General features: G+C 41.0%; 1 protein-coding gene across 8 annotated transcripts in view; it reads left to right on the top strand.

The window, feature by feature from the left end:
* LOC120822319 (homeobox protein PKNOX2) overlaps nt 1-17,488 on the top strand; it is an 85,391-nt gene that overhangs the window by 59,385 nt on the left and 8,518 nt on the right. For 7 of the 8 annotated variants that reach the window (XM_040181907.2, XM_040181910.2, XM_078107344.1 and 4 more), the window contains 4 exons: nt 9,625-9,796; nt 13,819-14,004; nt 14,188-14,323; nt 16,682-16,779. In XM_040181907.2, coding sequence (XP_040037841.1) covers nt 9,625-9,796; nt 13,819-14,004; nt 14,188-14,323; nt 16,682-16,779 — 592 coding nt within the window. Of the gene's footprint in view, nt 1-1,427; nt 1,476-9,624; nt 9,797-13,818; nt 14,005-14,187; nt 14,324-16,681; nt 16,780-17,488 lie in introns of all 8 variants that reach the window. The other variant, XM_078107347.1, reaches the window with a different exon arrangement.

The following is a 17,488-nucleotide window of genomic DNA, read 5'->3' as shown; positions in this document are numbered from 1 at the left end:
TTAGCACCGGCGGCAAATAGAAGCCGTGCCGATGTTTTTTGCTATCTGGGTAATCGCTAGCTGAGATGACGCTGAAGACACTGATATCCCTATTATTCTCTCAGACAAAACCTGCCGAAACCAGAGCAAAAATAACCAAAGCATCCAAGCATATGACCCATAAATGCCCTTTACCTCTGACGTTTGAACAAAATTATGAAATTACTAAATACGTGAAGTCGCTATTGTATGTGCATCACGAGCAATTTCAGTCCCTTCCGCGCAGGTTTTAGGGTTTTCTTCAGCCAATCCTCACTCTGTCAGAGTTTGGGAAGGAAAACCAAAAGAAGACCGGTGACAATGGCGGTTTATTCAATAATAAAGTGAGGAGGCCAGCTGGTCGGGAACGGAGCGTCGTGGCAACTCTACGGGCAGAAAAAAGCGGAGTCAGAATCATGTAAACTGCAGACAGTCAGACGCACAAAAGTGACTTAACGATCCGGCGGTAACTGGGCGTCAGGTCCTCCTTTTTGTCCAGTCGTTAACTGTAATGAGGAGCAGGTGTGTAAGCCCCGGGGCACTAAAACTCCTCCCACCAGCAGGACTCATGAGGAGGCGTTCGTGACACTCTTATGCTAAGGAAGCTGTAGCTCTTTTCAACATGGGTTTAGTCGGATACAATAGGATCCGACGATCCAAAAAAGGGGTTTAAATGTGTGATTCGGCCAACCAAAGACAGATTTTGGCAAAAATCCACACTTTCACTCTTGTTGGTTCTCTGCCGTGAGGCCTGCACAAAAGCATGTCTTGAGTAGATTCTCATCACTCTATCAATGTGAAATTTTCCATTCTTTCTGTCCACACACTGGGCTATCTCGTAGATGTGCCTGGTATCGCCGTGTTTTATAGGACTTTTACGGCTGTCAGTGATTTTATTTCAGGCGATTTTCCAAAGTGATCCCCCAAGAAGGTTTTATTGATTTTATTGATTTATTTCTTTACCAGTAACACACCTTTTTTTGACGGATCAATGCACTCACAGGGGTTCCCCTTTATCCTGACAGAAAAATTGTTCAGATAGACAATGTAGTACACTTGGTCAGGGATATGTCATTTGTTTAGGCAAAAAAAAAAGCCTTTGAGTGCACAAAAGTAATCCATTACAACTAAAAAGGTACATATAGCGAAAATAATTAACTATCATTTAAAAAATAATATTGCAATAGTAAGCTATATCAATATTTTTGCAAACCCCTACTGCACACTATTAGGGATGGAGAGCTATTATCTAGAATAACAGACACACGTCTATGTCAGTCTGTTCTTTTGTTGTAGGAACCTGTCCATTAAACACATTCAATTTCACTGTTGTTGATGATATGCCAAACGCTGTATGAGGGATTTAAGGAAAACAGCACTGAGATTTGATTTATTCTGTGTTTTGACAGTGATGAGATCCGGTTTCAAAGCTGCCCCATGATGCAGTGCGGAGCCCGGTATGGTGCATATTATCATTCACTCCCCTCCATAGTGGGTCGTTGCTGAAAGCCTCTCCCTGCTGGAAGGCCCGGGTGTTTTGCAATGAGACTGGATTTAGGGGTGTGTGTATGTGTGTGTTTGAGGGAAGGTTAACATGCCGTCATGCTGACAGTCGCATAACTCCAAGATGTTCAGGAATCTATCCAGCCTCGGGTGTGTTTTTGCTTGTATATGTGCTGGTCCTTAATGGCGTGAACATCCGAAGACCTCTCATGTCGTACATGAGAGGAGGGAGTGCATTTAATTTGCCATGTCCAAGCATGCCGTCGGCCACATTGTGTGTTAGTCTGCCTCTGTAATGCACCATAAAGTCTGTTTATCCTCGCCTCCGCTATGCATCAATGGACCCTCGCCCACCGCACAGTGGTTTCTTCGTAGAGGCTTGCCGTCTGACAGGCTTAAAACGGGGTGTGTCTCCTCCATTTAGCAGGTCAGCGTGTGCTGGTGCTCAGCCGCTCCTCAGTGCAAGAAACTGTGTTAGAGCTGAAACGGTTTTATTGGCAGTTTTTCTCAGATACCTGTTTTATTAGACTCCTCGCTGCTCGAGTTTGGGTGAGAAAGGAAGTCCTATTTTTACTTGGGAAAATTTACTAAGCTGCATTTTCTTCATTGGCACAATAGTCACCCACAGCAAACAGACTAAAACTCTATTTAGACTTTAAGTAATGCCACTTTTTGTTGCTAGATACAAAATCTTTAATTGGCTTTTCTAACATCCCTTACTGAATAACTACAATGTGTCTATATAGTCCAAATTCTCACCTTCAGTTTATGTTTAATTAATGCAATGTAGAACAAAATGTGATAAATTAAACATTTATGAACACAAAATAGTGTGGTACAGCAATGATACATTTTTGAGGGAAAATTATTCGGACTATGTCTGTTTTCTGTGCATGAAATTATGTTTCATTTGTGACGGGGAGAGAAGAAGCTGTTGAAAATGAATTGATTGCGCAAAAATGTTAAAACTATTTTAAAATAAAAGTAAGAAATTTTAAAATAATGTAAGCTTCTGGCAATTTGCAGGTTTGGAGCAGTCCCCTGGAGGGAAGCAGCCAGGGTGGGCGAGCCTGTAGGGGGGGGGGCACTTTCATTGGGCTATGTAGTTAGTTTTCATGACATGGGCAGCAGGCCCATATCTTTAGGAAGGTAAGTTGTTGCAGTGAAGGAGTCGTGTTGTATAGTAAATGCAAGTGATGCCGGAGACAACATCAAAAGATGCGTCATGTGACAGGTGTGTGTATGCAGTTCACTCCTTAATCATGTTCCTTCTGTATATATCCGCTGTGCTTGTGCATGGTGTTGGAAAAGAGGTTGTACAAAGACCAGAAACCTCAGAGAAACAGAACCTTGAGTGAGGTTCAGAATCACACCTCAAGGAGACAGGATTTATTCAGGTAATGCTGAATAACTCCCCCCCCCCCCCCACACACACACACACACACACACACACAGGGTGTGCTTCAGATGCGTAGCCTGGGGAAACAGGGGCCTTGTAGGGAGCAAGCACAGCAGGTCTCCACAACTGGCTACTGATTGAGCTGGTGAACAGTGGGGAGCACAGAGAGTGAGAGACCTTCATCTCTCTCTCTCTCTCTCTCTCTCTCCCCAACACATATACATAAACACCTACCTTCAAACCCCACCCCCACCTCTTACTGTACCCCCTTGGTGGCCTGCCAGATTATTACTAAAGCAGTCAAACATGACATGTTTTCATTTGGGCTGGTTTTCATATACATAACATTTTTCATTGGCAGCAAAAAAACAGATAATCCTATAGACAAGTTTCCTGAGTGAAATAGGCGGGCCGCCATTGGCCTTTCACTCTGCCAACGACTTCCGGTTGTGTCTGCAAAGCACTTCCGGTTAGCGAGTTAGCGTCGTTTACGGTCTTTGGTTAGCGTGCAGAAAAAGTAAACTATGGATGTGTTACACCCCGACACGGCTCTGGGACATATTGTGCTGTTCACGGTTGCAACAACTCGTGGCGATTGCTGAATGTTTGGTCGGAAGGAGAATGTTTTGACCATAAAAACATTTCTCTGTTTTGCGGTAAAATGCTATAGATTTGCACTCAAATACGGAAGGCTTATCATTCGCGGAAGTCAACACAGTCTACTAATTATTACGCAGACGAATGTCAGCTTTTTCATAGAAAAAAAAGTAAGTTAATACCTTTATCCATTCCGAAGCTATTAATAGATATGTCAGGGGTGCGCACTTTGACGCTCGTCAGTCGACTTTGAAGGGTTAAAGCATGCTTTTAGTGCAGGCAGGCTAGAGGGGATTACTTTTTCTTTTTATTACTCTTCGTGTTCTGTTATATATTAACACACGGATACATACAAACATCTTAATACAAGTATAAGATGGGCTAACGTACCTTCCAAAGCGCGGCGGCTGCATGGCTACTTTGTTTCATTTGTACATTCACATAGTTGTCCCGAAGCTGCTCCTTTGTTATCTTGGCTGTGTGCTTCGGGTGGCCAACTCTGGGAAGAGTCCTGGTGGTTCCAAACTTCTTCCATTTCCGGAGGATGGAGGCCACTGTGCCCATTGGGATTTTCAATGCTGCAGAAATCTTTCTGTACCCTTCGCCAGATCTGTGCCTCGATACAATTCTGTCTCGGAGGTCTACCGATAATTCCTTGGACTTCATGGCTTGGTTTATGCTCTGATATGCACTGTCAACTGTAATCAAAGTTGTAGAAACATCTCAAGGATGATCAGTGGAAACAGGATGCACCTGAGCTAATTTTGGGTGTCGTGGCAAAGGCTGTGAATACTTACTGTATGTACATGTTATTTTTTTGTTCTTTATTTTTAACAGATTTGAAAAAAATAGCAAAAAACAGTTTTCACTTTGTCATTATGGGTTGTTGTGTGTAGAATGTTGAGGAAAATAATGAATTTAATCCATTTTGGAACAAGGCTGTAACATAACAAAATGTGGAAAAAGTCAAGCACTGTGAATACTTTCCGGATGCACTATATAGAAAGAAGGCTACATTTATGGGAAGCCCAGTCCAAATAATATCACTGTAAACTATATGAATAAATTGTGGTGAATAGTACTCCCCTGTCAATACGTTACTAAATCATCATAACCAATAAATAACTGGATCAACTAATTTCATACAGCTTATTTTGAAGTAGTAAAAAAGTAAAACAACCTACTGTAACAGTTGATTCTTGACCTTGTAAAAGTGTGGAAAAAGCTCACAAAAAGGTGTATTCAGCTTTCACTTAACGGCAGTATGTTTTAATATATCTCAACTATCTAATCAAACATGAAAGAGGTGCCTTCTTTCCTCTTTCCGCCTTTAACCCAACGGCCCATGAAGCACATGCCACCAGAGCCGCCACGTCCCTCACCTTCATGTTTAAGTCATCTCATTCCCCCGCTGGCCTGTGACTCTCTGTGACCCAGCACGCTGCTGTGCTGGAGGGGGGCGGACCGTGCTCACTCCACACACTGGCCATCCTGTAAATCGCTCTTTTACGGCTCTCATAATGGTCCCCCAGCCGGCAATCTCCACTCCGGCGCACTGCAGATAGAACCTGCCACTTCTCACAGCCGAAGTGGGGGAGTGTGTGTGTGGGGGGGTGGTGTGGGTAGTGGGAGACTGGGAAGCACACATAGGGTGACCATGCACTCACTCGCATACACCCACGTTCACGTTCATAAAAATGCATGCCTTTTCACACCCCATCTACCTTAATCGTGACTTCCTGTGTAAAGGTCATAGAAAGTGTTGAAAGTTTTCAACTTGCTGCAAGATGTCAAGGTCCAACTGTGCACAAATGTTGTGAAGGACAGACGCCGCCTCATCCAAACCCTGATTGCTTTGATAGCTTTAGCCTTTAGCCGCAGAGCACCAATGACATAATTCCCACCGAGCACAGACCTTAAAGTATGAAGCTTATCTTAAAAACCCTAACTGATCTTCAGCATATCATATTTTCTAGAAAGGAGGTAGCAGCATTCGAGTCCTTTTTCCATCTTACTTCATTTTAGTAAATATCTGAGTAACTGAATAAATAGTTTAAATAGTTTAACTGTTTAATTACAAGATTTATTTTAATCTTTGGTTCAATGACTCCACCTAGCATGTTTGTTGGCATCTCTAGGAATGTGTAAAGAAGAACTGGATTTCATAGAAAGCACAAAATACAGAAAGTACAAAATATTCAAAGCAAATGAGACCACATAAAGCCTTTTCAAAGCTGCTGTGTACATTAACATCTTTACAGATTTCAGTAGCATTTCAGCTCAAAAAAATCTTCTGAACAAATGCACTCTGTGGTTAATGTACTCTACTGATTCTGAATTTGGAATTAGACTCTATAGTGCTATAAAACAAGATATGATTCATTGTTTCTGTTTAGGAACGGAAGCAACAACTCAAACACGGCAGTAGAGTATAGACGAGGCCATCTATATTATTACCAGCCAGCAAAGGTGTTGTGTGCTCATCAGCTGTACCCACAGTGCCCCTGAGTCCTTAGTGTCACTCCTTCCTAAACTAAAACTACCCAAGCAGAGTGTCATTTTGTTCATTCACTGACACGTCTTAGTGATCCTGCTTTGTAGATATTAACAACAAATAAGAAGAAAACTAAAAATGGTCTCACCACCTAGAAAGAATGTAACACTTTCTGTGATAACATAGAAGTAACATAGGGACGGAAGGTAAGAATAAATAAGTAGCCAAGACACAGTCTTCGGTGCTGAGAGTAACCCTGTTTGCTCTCAGTCAGACCCCTCCCCATCTCCTTCCCCACCTGGATTATTCTTCTACAGCAGACCTTAAACAGATGAGGCAGAGGCTCTCCACTCAGCACGTGACCATCATGTTTAGTATTCCTGCCACGTCTGGTTGAGGGAGCGGCATTAAATTGGGATCAGGCAGATTAGAGTATAATATAGACGACTATTAAAGGCTGCAAATGAGAGCCATGGGTTACAGTCTGCCTTCGTATCAGTACAGCTTGTTGCAACACATGTCTACAGCAGTCTGATGTATATAAATCAAAATTATGATGTTCATTAAGCAAACCTATAAGTCACTTATATGCAGAAAAATACAATCCCCATACATGTATTGTGTTACATTGGGTTTATTTAACCTTCATGGATTGGTCTAGGTTAATTGCTCATTCTAGTGCTTCCCGCACACATATGTTTTCCACCAAAATGAGTACTAGTATGTGAATAAGATACATATATATTTTTTAAACAATGGAAAACCTGCTAAATATAGATATGAAATAATGGTGTTTTTTTCATTTCTATTTTTAATATATATGATCTACCTTCTATACATCTTCTATTCCCTCTTTAAACTCAATGTTGTTGGTTAGATGGAGACGGACAGAAGTAAGATCAAAATGCGCAATTAAATAATTGTTAGTTAATGAATTCATGCATTTACGTGTTAAACCAGACCTAATATAAATGCGCACACAGACACACGGGGGGATGAGGGTTGATTGGATCCCTCCAATAAACACAAATAGCCTGATACAAGTGGATGAACACTTCCTATCCAGTGGAAAAAGGGACCTAAAGCTGCATAGACCTTGGTCTCTGGTATTTTCATTCTTGTTTTCAAGCTTCCGGTTTGGGGTCACACTCACCTAAATCCCAAATCAGACACCCTGACTGATGGACAGTAATGCAGAACTGTTCTGAGCCTTGTGTTTATTTATCTATTGGGATGTTAAAGAAAGTACACAATATTAAAACAGCTTGTCAATGGATATAGGTAATTTGATCACTTCCTCGACAAAGGACGTTCTGTCGATTCACAATGTAACCAGGTACATTTATAATTAAAAATTGTGTGACAGATTCTCTGTCATTAAAACTCTTTACATCAATAAAGCCAAGAGGGAGCAAGTAGACAGGAGTGTGTGTCTTTATATCTTTTTATTAAATTAACAGTCATCTCCTTGGTTTTACTGACATGCGCAGTAGGTTATTCTCAGAGCTCCACATGGAAAGTTGTTGGTTTTGTCTCTACTTGAAGTCTCATCGTTTGTATTCCGGCCGATGAAAGTAGGGTCATTTGCAAATGGAGATCTTTTTATATTAGGGGTGTACAGTGTGAACAGGATGATTGGCTGCCATTCCAGACCGTGAGTTACTCACGGACCAAACTGATAAATGTACCAATCAGGAGATGGTGTTGAAGGGTCAGCTGAAATCAGTAAACATCATGTAGTGGAAATCAATGCAGACCTGGCATCCACTCTAGTCCTCCACAGTATGGAAACTCGTTTGTGATGGGATGTTTTATTTGAAATGCTGGAGAGTCAGAGAACATACACGGGTTATATGATACTGCAAAGCCAGAATTATCATAATTAATTTGCCTGGTTGTTGTGGGGTCCTTTATGTCAAAGGTAAGACAGCATGTAAGAAGATTGGAGACTGAAAGCCAAAAAAGAGGGATGGAATAAGACGATGGAGAGAACACAGATCACTTGTATAAAATAGTCATATTTTCACTCTGTCTCTTGTCTAAGCTTGTATTCGGTCACCATTTCCTCCAAGTGGAAATACTAGATCATTTGGGTTGTACTACATAGCAGCACAGTATGGAGCACTGCAAAACGTATCTGGGTGATCTTATGTGAGTGACATTCCCCATAAAAAGGCAGATTGTAACAATGTAGATGACACTGCGATGACAATGTAGCCTCACTCTGTCACTGGATCATATCCTATCCACTTGAATGTCGTGGAGCTGCCCCCTGTTAACATCAAGGGAAGGAGCAGGGTTTTGGATGGGAGGGAAGCACTTCTTGAATTAATTTCTCTTGGACTTTTGGGAAATTCCAGACATAGGCTTACATGCGACAAATGCAAATCTTATCAACACCAATTAACACATGCTAACCTCCTTCACTTTTGCATTAAAGTATAAGAAAGGCTCAAACTCTGCATGCAGAGTCTGGAGTGTCAGCGTACAGAGGAAAGGAAAATGGAGATGCAGCTGTAGAATCAGTTGGAAGTGAGTGAGCAGACACAGATTTCCTTCTGATTTAATGTCTTTTGTGACAAACTGATCATCAGACCTGATGGACAGAGTGCGCCTCCGGCAGAGCTACTGAAAACATAAAATCATGCATTCTATTATATTAGCCTTTCAATCATGAGCCCTGCCTTCAAAATTGTAGATTTTATTATTTTCCACCAAATTGAGCAATTTTCTTGTATTTGTCCTTTGGGGCAAATTCATGCATTTTTTTCTGATTTCCTAATAAAAAATCAATGCTGCTGCGAATCATTGACTCATCATTTTTTTGGTGTACAGAATGAAATCAAATTTGTTTGTTTTTTCGGTTTTTGTTAAATTACTAACTCTAAAAGGTGGAGGACATTAGATAAAAAAAATGTTATGCCCATTTGTTTGGGGATGCTCTGACATCAGGAAAACTCATTTAATGTGAGGACTGAATGTTTATTTTGTCAAGTATTAAGATCAAATGACACAGAGATCAACATGCTGTCTTTCGCCGTCTCTGAATATCTACTTTGTGTATGTGTGTGTGTTCGTTGGTTTGAGTTATGACCAAATTACTGCTCAGGATCCTTTAAAGCAATTAAGTGATATTTTGATATAATTAGGATGGGATGGAAATTATATGAAATGGCCGAACAAAGACATGTTTTACATTACTTCAAGTAATCCAAAAGAGTATCCATTATCACATTTTTCTTTGAGTTTCAGTTATTGGCACCATACCTGCCTTTGGTTGCGAGCTCACAGCACTTCTCTGGGTCTTTAACAAGATATTATTGTAAATGCAGGACACTTGAGATAAGAGATAAGTGGCTGCACCTTTTTCATTCATTGCAACACACACGAAATGCCCAAACTACTAAAATACATGAACTAATTTCTGACTGGAACGTGAAATTAAGCTTTTCACAGCTATAGTCAACCCAGTCTCACAGCAAAACGTGTAATAGCTACAACGCAGCTATTACATGTTTTGCTGTGAGACCTGGTTGCTATAGTAATAGCTTGATGATGACCAACATTTTCTGAATTTAAGTCATGCTGTGCCCCTCCCTGCCTCTGTCCCCAGACATCCACTGTTCCCCCTGCTGGCGTTGTTGTTTGAGAAATGTGAGCAGGCCACACAGGGATCTGAATGCATCACGTCAGCCAGCTTTGATGTGGACATAGAGAACTTTGTGCATCAGCAGGAGAGAGAACACAAGCCCTTCTTCAGTGAAGATCCAGAGCTGGACAACTTGGTAAGCCAACTACCATCACAGCAGTAATCAGTACCACATGAAAGCGGCCTCTGCCGCTTTTATATCAGGAACATGGTCTATTGTTTTGCTTAGTTAGTTAGCTTTAGCGAACATAATACTAATGAAGCTGTAGAACTGCCTATTTGTCTGTTTCCAGTGTATCCCATCATTACTACTCATCTCCTTTTTCATGTAATGTTCCCCATCCTCCTCCTGTACTTCCTCTTTCACAACAACTAGCAATAATTACTAATTAAGAGAAGGAGGTTGCTGATCATGTTCTCTGAGAAGACAGGGGGAGGAATTGGAGCCAGACAGAGCAGCCTGATCTCCAAAACCTGTTTGTAAAAATGTATACGAAAATCTTGAACACACAAATTTGTAGTGATACATACTAAATAACTACGGACTGCAACTGATGACGTCACCCTATTCAAAGTGAATGGGGGCCTGCATCCCGTAAACACACTTTGTGAAGTCTAACGATGTAAAATAAACATGTTATGATGATTTTCGAGAAATCAATGTTAACTTGTAAGAATAGAATACTAACCCTAACCCCCTCAAAAAATCCATCATGGCGGAGAGACGTTCACTCAAGAATCCGACATGGTCCGCCATGTTGTTCACTCAAGGGGCGTGGTTAACCCCCGCCAGTTCGTATGTATTGTTACGAATTTGTATGTTTGTTTTTTTTGTAAGATTTTTGTATACATTTTTACGAACAGGTTTTGGAGATCACGTTGGACAGAGACAAAGAGAGACCTGAGAAGGAAAAAACAGAAGTACACCCTGCCATCGCAGTACTCGGGTGTACAGACCGACAAGTGCTGAACAGTCAATTAACCCTGCATCTGTGTGTTTTATGAGGCAGTGGGTACGGGCATCCCTCCCAGAGGGCACTAACTCTTCCACAGGACAGGAACGTTACACTGTGCCTGACTGGCTGCGATTGGCAAAGGGTTACTGGTCCCTTGATTAAGTGAGCGCAGCTTAATTAGCTGATTTATCTCCTCCTTGGCCAAGCACTTTTCTGTACATAGGGTTAACCTTGACTGGTGACTTTGAGAGAGCTTCAGTTTGCTGCACAATGTAGAGAAAAGTCACCCAAATAATGGTCAGTAAACCAAAGAAAATGTTGAATTATTATCACTGTTATAAAAAAAACACTTCAAATAATCAATAAATCATATCAGGGTATTTTGTAAGATTCTGGTGGTATCACAGTATTTTTTTTTCAAAAGCTCTCTGACAATATGTATTGTGACATACCAAAAAACTGAGTAATATGTATAACTGCAAATATAAATAATGTTCTCATTAACTATGGAAACCTACCCGTGGCGCTCCCTTACCCTCCCACTTCCAAATAAGCATCAGGGTGAGCAATGCCAAAAACAATAAACAAAACAATCTTACTTATACCCCCCCACAAAAGAAAGATCTTACCTAACTCTCTAACCGTAAAACAGGAGAAAAGTAGGTGAACAAGAAGGGATTCTCACCCCTACCGTTACCCAGACTATTCATATATTATACAACATAACATTTCCACAGAAACAACACGACCAGGTTGAGAGCGGTAGAGAACAGAGCCACCGCTGACACTGCCGGCCACTATCGGCCTCCACAGGCTTCTTCTTAAGCCCCTGCTGTCCAATCACCTGCAACACAATAACAGAGGAGAAACAGGGACACCAAATAACAGCCCAGCCCCATCGCTCAGGCAGGGAGGTGAACCACATTCCTGCTCCTTATTGAGACGAAGAGCAAGAACGAGCATTATATTCAAAAATTTAAATTCCTCTTTTCGGTTTCACATTTTGACTCGATTCAGACAATTATAAATTATATATTAAAAACACATTTTGACAATTGAACAGTTTTGTATAATGTATATATTCCACTGCCCCGCTTTTTTGCTCAGTGGGAGAATTGAGCTCTATTGTCCTGCCAGGATTTTTAACCTGTGCGTGAATGTTATCACGGCCATACTCTTCCTCACGTGGAGGTCCACATCGGCAGAAACGAGTCAGTCCATTCTGGATTAAATGCTCTACTTTCGCTGTCCACTTTTCTCTTTTTGAAGAGCGCCACTTGTTCCTTATTTTTCTCACCCTCAGTCTTTTTCTTAAACTTTGCTGTCATTATTTTTCTTCCTTCCATCTTTACACTTGGTATTTGCCGCTATCTCTCTAACTTTGCACTGAGAAGATATCATCCTCCTTGGAATGCACAGACTCAATTGGTTCAGTGGTATCACGGATCAGGATAAAGGAGAACCCCTGTGAGTGTCCTGCTGTGTAAAAATAAATATAACACAAAAAAACTTTAGAATTTTAAGATTCACCCGAAATAAAATCACAGCCCTATAACAGGCTAAAAACACATCTAAGTGATAGTCCAGTGTGTGGACAATACACATGAAAGGTTTCATGTTGTCAGGATTACTACTCTACAACAGGCTTTGCTTTGTGAAGGCCTTATGGCAGAGAAACGGGGGCGGTGAAATTGTGGATTTCCGTGTTTTGAATCATCTGGGGCCTCATTTATAAACGTTGCGGCGTAAACGTAATCTGCAGCGTAAAACAAACAAAAACAAATTAACAATATGAAATATGTTCTGCAATAATATTGGCATGTTATGCAATTCATCCTCAACACAGCTGTTGCTTGTCAGATGAAATCAAATGGACGGTAATAAAATGGCATGATGCCATCGCAATGCGTAATGACGCGAAATGGCTGATCTTGCGCTCTTAGAAGATGTGGCAAATGGAAGGATTCGCGCTGTAGTGGAGCGCACCATCGGCCTGTTTAAGGGCAGACGGCGCTGCCTCGACTGCACTGGAAGGAGGTTATTGTTTACTCCTGAAAAGGTGTGCAAAATCGTGCTGCATGTGCTGTGCTACATAATGTGGCACAGCTTCCAAACGTGCCTCGACCCCTTGACGCCGATGTTGGCCAAGACCTTGTCCCCGATCATTGCCGCCAGTCTCTCATCAAGAGGGTGCAGCTCCGGTGTCCCCTTTCCCCACCCGGGACAGGAAAGCTTTTTTGCATCCACTTTGATGTCAGACCATTTTTTCTTTATTTCGGCCACGGCCCGAGGTTGTGAGGCTGCAGCGTTGCTCTGCAACCTTTTGCCACTCGAGTGCCTTTTTGGCATTAGTAATGTCCATACTGTGCCCTCAAAGGCATTTTACTTCTCCTCGCCAATGATAATTTCGACTTCACACGTGAAGTTACGTTTCTTTGTTGTCCTCTCAGTGTTTGCCATGATTTCGCAATCGATGAATATTAATTTGTGGGCGTTCCACAGACTATATATGGGCAACTATGGGCGTGGCATGAAGCCAAGTGATTGTGATTTATTAAGGGAAAACTGCGTAGGACGTGCGTGCGCACGGTTTTATAAGTCTGAATATTTCTGTGCGTACGCACATCCTATGTTTCATCCATACGCCACTTCTGGCGCAAATCCTACGCAAGGTTTTATAAATGAGGCCCCTGATCCTGTTGGATCCTACTAAATCCAAGTGAAATTGAGCGACAGCTTCCTTAGCCACTCAGAAGCCAAAACAGGTTGACCTAGACCGTCAAAATGGCGCTTCATAGTAAGGACTGGCTGAAAACCCCGCCCCACCACAAAACCTACGTGGGAAGCGCTGAAATTGCTTGTGGCGGCTGTAGTATCTCGAGAAAAAAAAAATACCTGGAATGCAAAGTCCCATTACCCTCAGCTGCACTTTGTATTCATTGCTTATTAGCACATTTTGTACATGCTTCAGCAAGTAATTAAGTAGTTGACATTGTAACATTATATGCTACTGTTATCATCAACAATGTAAGCAATTCCGTAGCAAGTTCAAAGCAACATGATGCCCCACAGAGCTGTTTGCATGGCTGTAGGGTGGTAGAGAAAAAAACAATATAATATGAATTGTACATTTTTTATGTAGTTATCAATTTCGTGAAATGTTGTGGAGGTGATCTGGTTATGGTTTCTCTGTTTCCCTCAGATGGTAAAGGCTATTCAAGTGTTGCGAATCCACCTTTTAGAATTAGAGAAGGTCAATGAGCTCTGTAAAGATTTCTGCAACCGTTACATCACCTGCCTCAAAACCAAGATGCACAGTGACAACCTCCTCCGCAACGACCTGGGAGGACCTTATTCCCCGTCTCATACAAGTCTCAACATGCAGCAGGTCAGTCATGGACTCTCAGTGGATCTCACACTTCCTTGATGGTATCTCTCTCTGAGTATCACTTCCCAAGATACACCTTGTCATTTATCACCAGGTAGATTTTGCTTCTGGGATATTTTCAGTCACAAATAGTATAGCTGGGTCTCTGCATTTGCTCACTAATATCTTTTTGTGATCCCTCAGGAACTAATTCAGACCTCCTCTCCATCCATGACCTCTGTCTCCAGCTCTGTTAATCCTTCAGGGATATTGGTGCCCGCTGGGGGTCTGCAACAGGGCAATGTTGCCATGACTACCATCAACTCTCAAGTGGTATCTGGTAAGCATGTGATTACACACATAACAACATGGCTGGCACATTCACATGCAGTTTTCATGGCTTGTTTCGGTGTAAGCAGTATTTGAAAGAGTTTTTTAAAGGGTTCATTTGAGACATTTCCTGTCACTCTCAAATGAAATAAAAATAAATCCTTACATTTTTCTAATATTCAACATTTATAATTTGCCAGTACTAAATGGTAGTGCCGCCTATATGCATTGCAATATTAATATGCAAAACCTATTTGGGATTTTAAAAATAAGGGTGCAAAAGATTAAAACTTAATAATGCAATAATAATTAATAATAATGCAATAAACATAACTCCTCAGAGTGAATGCAGACATGCAATCATGTAGTATAATCATGTTATATTAGTTACTAGACACTAATTGATTACTAATGATCCAATTTTAGCTTCTGGGAGCCACAGCCAATATTTGTGGGGTTCCGATGGACTTAGCAGAAGTTGAGACATCATCAACGTTAAGTAGACATTTTTGAGTGTATTTTCTCAATATGAAGCTAAATTGTCATGGTCATATTTTGGCCAATTTATTCTGCTTCTTCTGCTCCAGCCTGCAAACAAAGCCAACTCAAACTTGATTGGTCAATTTTACTCTGTCTACAAACCAATTGTCCCCTTGCCCACAAATTGTGTGCAGATATGTTTTATACTGATTACTAGTAATGGATCAATATCAACATAATCAATGTTGACATGTTCAGTCAGTGATATCATTGCAATATTTCGCTTCTGGCTCCCTTCTGGTTTTCATTCCTACATGAAGGAGCCCGTTTTAACCCCCGTCAACAGAGATTCATTTGGGTAGCACATTTTTAAACACAGATGCATGTCCCTCTTAGATCTGGTGACACAGCTAATGTAACCTGCATCTGATCTGTAAGGGTAAGGCCAAATCTTTCATAGGCTACCCTCCGTGCCTGGTCACAGTGGAGAGATTACATCAATTCAATTAATTTTGTTTTGAATGCCTTGCCTCAGAGAGCTTTACAGTCTGTACACATGTGACACCCTCTGTCCCGAAACCTTCACATCGGCACAGGAAAAACTCCTCAAAAAATGAAAACTCTTCCATGAGGGAAAAAAGGGGAGAAACCTTAGGGAGAACGTCAGAGGAGGGATCCCTCTCCCGGGATGGATGTCACGTGTACGGAATGAACAATGTGAAAGAAAAGAGACATGCAATTCCTATAACAGAAATTATTCAAATATTTGCGAGTAGTAAGCCATGTGTACAGCAGGACCACTCCAGGGACAACCACCATCAGATAGAACCACCATCCACAGAAGCCTGTAGGGAGGGAGAGCACAAAGAGTTTAGGAAAGGGTAATGCTGGTTTATGATGACAGTAATATGATTAATATTTAAAACTGATGATGATGATAGCAGCAGCAGGTGTCAGCAGGGTCCAGGGTCCAGATAGAACCATGATTCACGGAAACTTGTGAGGCGAGAAAGCACAAATACTCAATGGAAGAAACAAAGTTTGTGATGCAAATTATTGTTGAAGGAGAGAGTGAGAGGAGCTCGGTGTGTCCTAAGAAGTCCCCCGGCAGTCTAGGCCTATAGCAGCTTAACTAAGGGTTGTTCCAGGCTAACATCACAGGACATGCAACATAGGAGTAATATCTCGTCAAGACTTTTGTTCGAAAATCAAGTGAGACTCATTCCATTATCCTTCATCTTCAACTGTCAAGACAAAGAAGAAAGCTTTATCTATTCTATTTCTGATTACTGAAACAACTTTTTTTATTAGGTTTTAGCGAACACCATTATGACTTGCTCTAGTTTATCAAGAGGGCTGTTGCCTGGCACAAATACATTTTCAACTCTAATTTATTCAAACTAATACAATTTTCATCATTGGCTTATGTGTCCTTTTCCTTTCAAACCCCATTATTTCTTTGTAAATTCATTTAGAAAAAATGTTATGAAGCATCAACAAGGTTATTGTTAATTAATAATCATATAGACTTTACACTATGTTTATCAGAGAGCCATGATAATATCCTTCACAAGTTGGATTGCTTCTCTGATAGAATCTTATAATGTTAATCCTGCCCTCCGGAAATCCCATTTAAGCCAAAATTAATCAATATGTGCCTTTAATCACTACACACTGAAGAGTTTCTTGATCAAGACTAATTAAGCCAGAAGCACACTGCCTTCTTTTTTTCTGGTTTGAGAGACATTATTTTGGATTTAATCATTTCGTCTCTTGTTTGCCTGTGTGGCTGAGAAGAAGTTAATAAGGCTCCGGTGTCAGTGAGAGATATGGCTGCCAGTAGCTGCTGAAGCCACTTGAACCTCATGACGGTAAATTATCTCCTCAGGTGGGACCCTGTACCAGCCGGTTGCCATGGTGACATCGCAAGGACAAGTGTTAACACAGGCGCTGCCGCCGGGAACTATCCAGATCCAGAACTCACAGGTAAAGCAGTCTGTCGATGATGCTTCCACATTTGCTCCCTCCCTGTGCCCTTTCCAGCAACACGTCATTTGTTGTTATTAAAAGGGCCTCTTTGCATCTCACAGAAAACCCCCATGGCGCCTTTTTATTGTCTCTGTCTGAACATGTGCACCCCTGCTAACAAATACAAATGGAAATAGTTCATTCCTAGGATGTTTATAGCTTAAAAGGATCCTGTCAGGTTTGACTGAGTAAAATAAATGTAAGGACAATGCTCAAAGCTAATACAAAACATATTCATGTTATGTTTTATGACTACAAATGTTTTATCTGCAGTCAATGAAAATGTTTAGAACAGTTACCTCCACATGAAATCCTGGAATATGACTTTTTAAGACACATGGCCAAATTTTTGGACCTTATCTTTCCTAATATCCAACTCAAAATACTATGTGCTCCATGTTTTATTACATCACACAAATCATTCAAATGGACCTTGTGGTTAAAGAGATACTTTTTTTAAAATGGGTACGCAATTTTTGAGCAGAGGCCTAAAAAATAGACTGGTTTTTAAGAGGTTATGGTTTAGTGGATTTGGAGCTTGTCATGGTTAAATAATATCTAATAATGATACTTGTTACATGAAGAGGATGAAAGGAGATGCACGTTTCTAACACATTGATTCTACTTAAAACCTTGCTGAGCTAACGTTATCAGAGCATTTTAGCAT

The sequence above is a fragment of the Gasterosteus aculeatus genome, chromosome 7 (genome assembly GCF_964276395.1).
Source record: "Gasterosteus aculeatus chromosome 7, fGasAcu3.hap1.1, whole genome shotgun sequence".
NCBI lineage: Eukaryota > Metazoa > Chordata > Actinopteri > Perciformes > Gasterosteidae > Gasterosteus > Gasterosteus aculeatus.
Note: the sequence above shows the minus strand (reverse complement) of the source record. Positions and strands in the feature narration are given on the sequence as shown.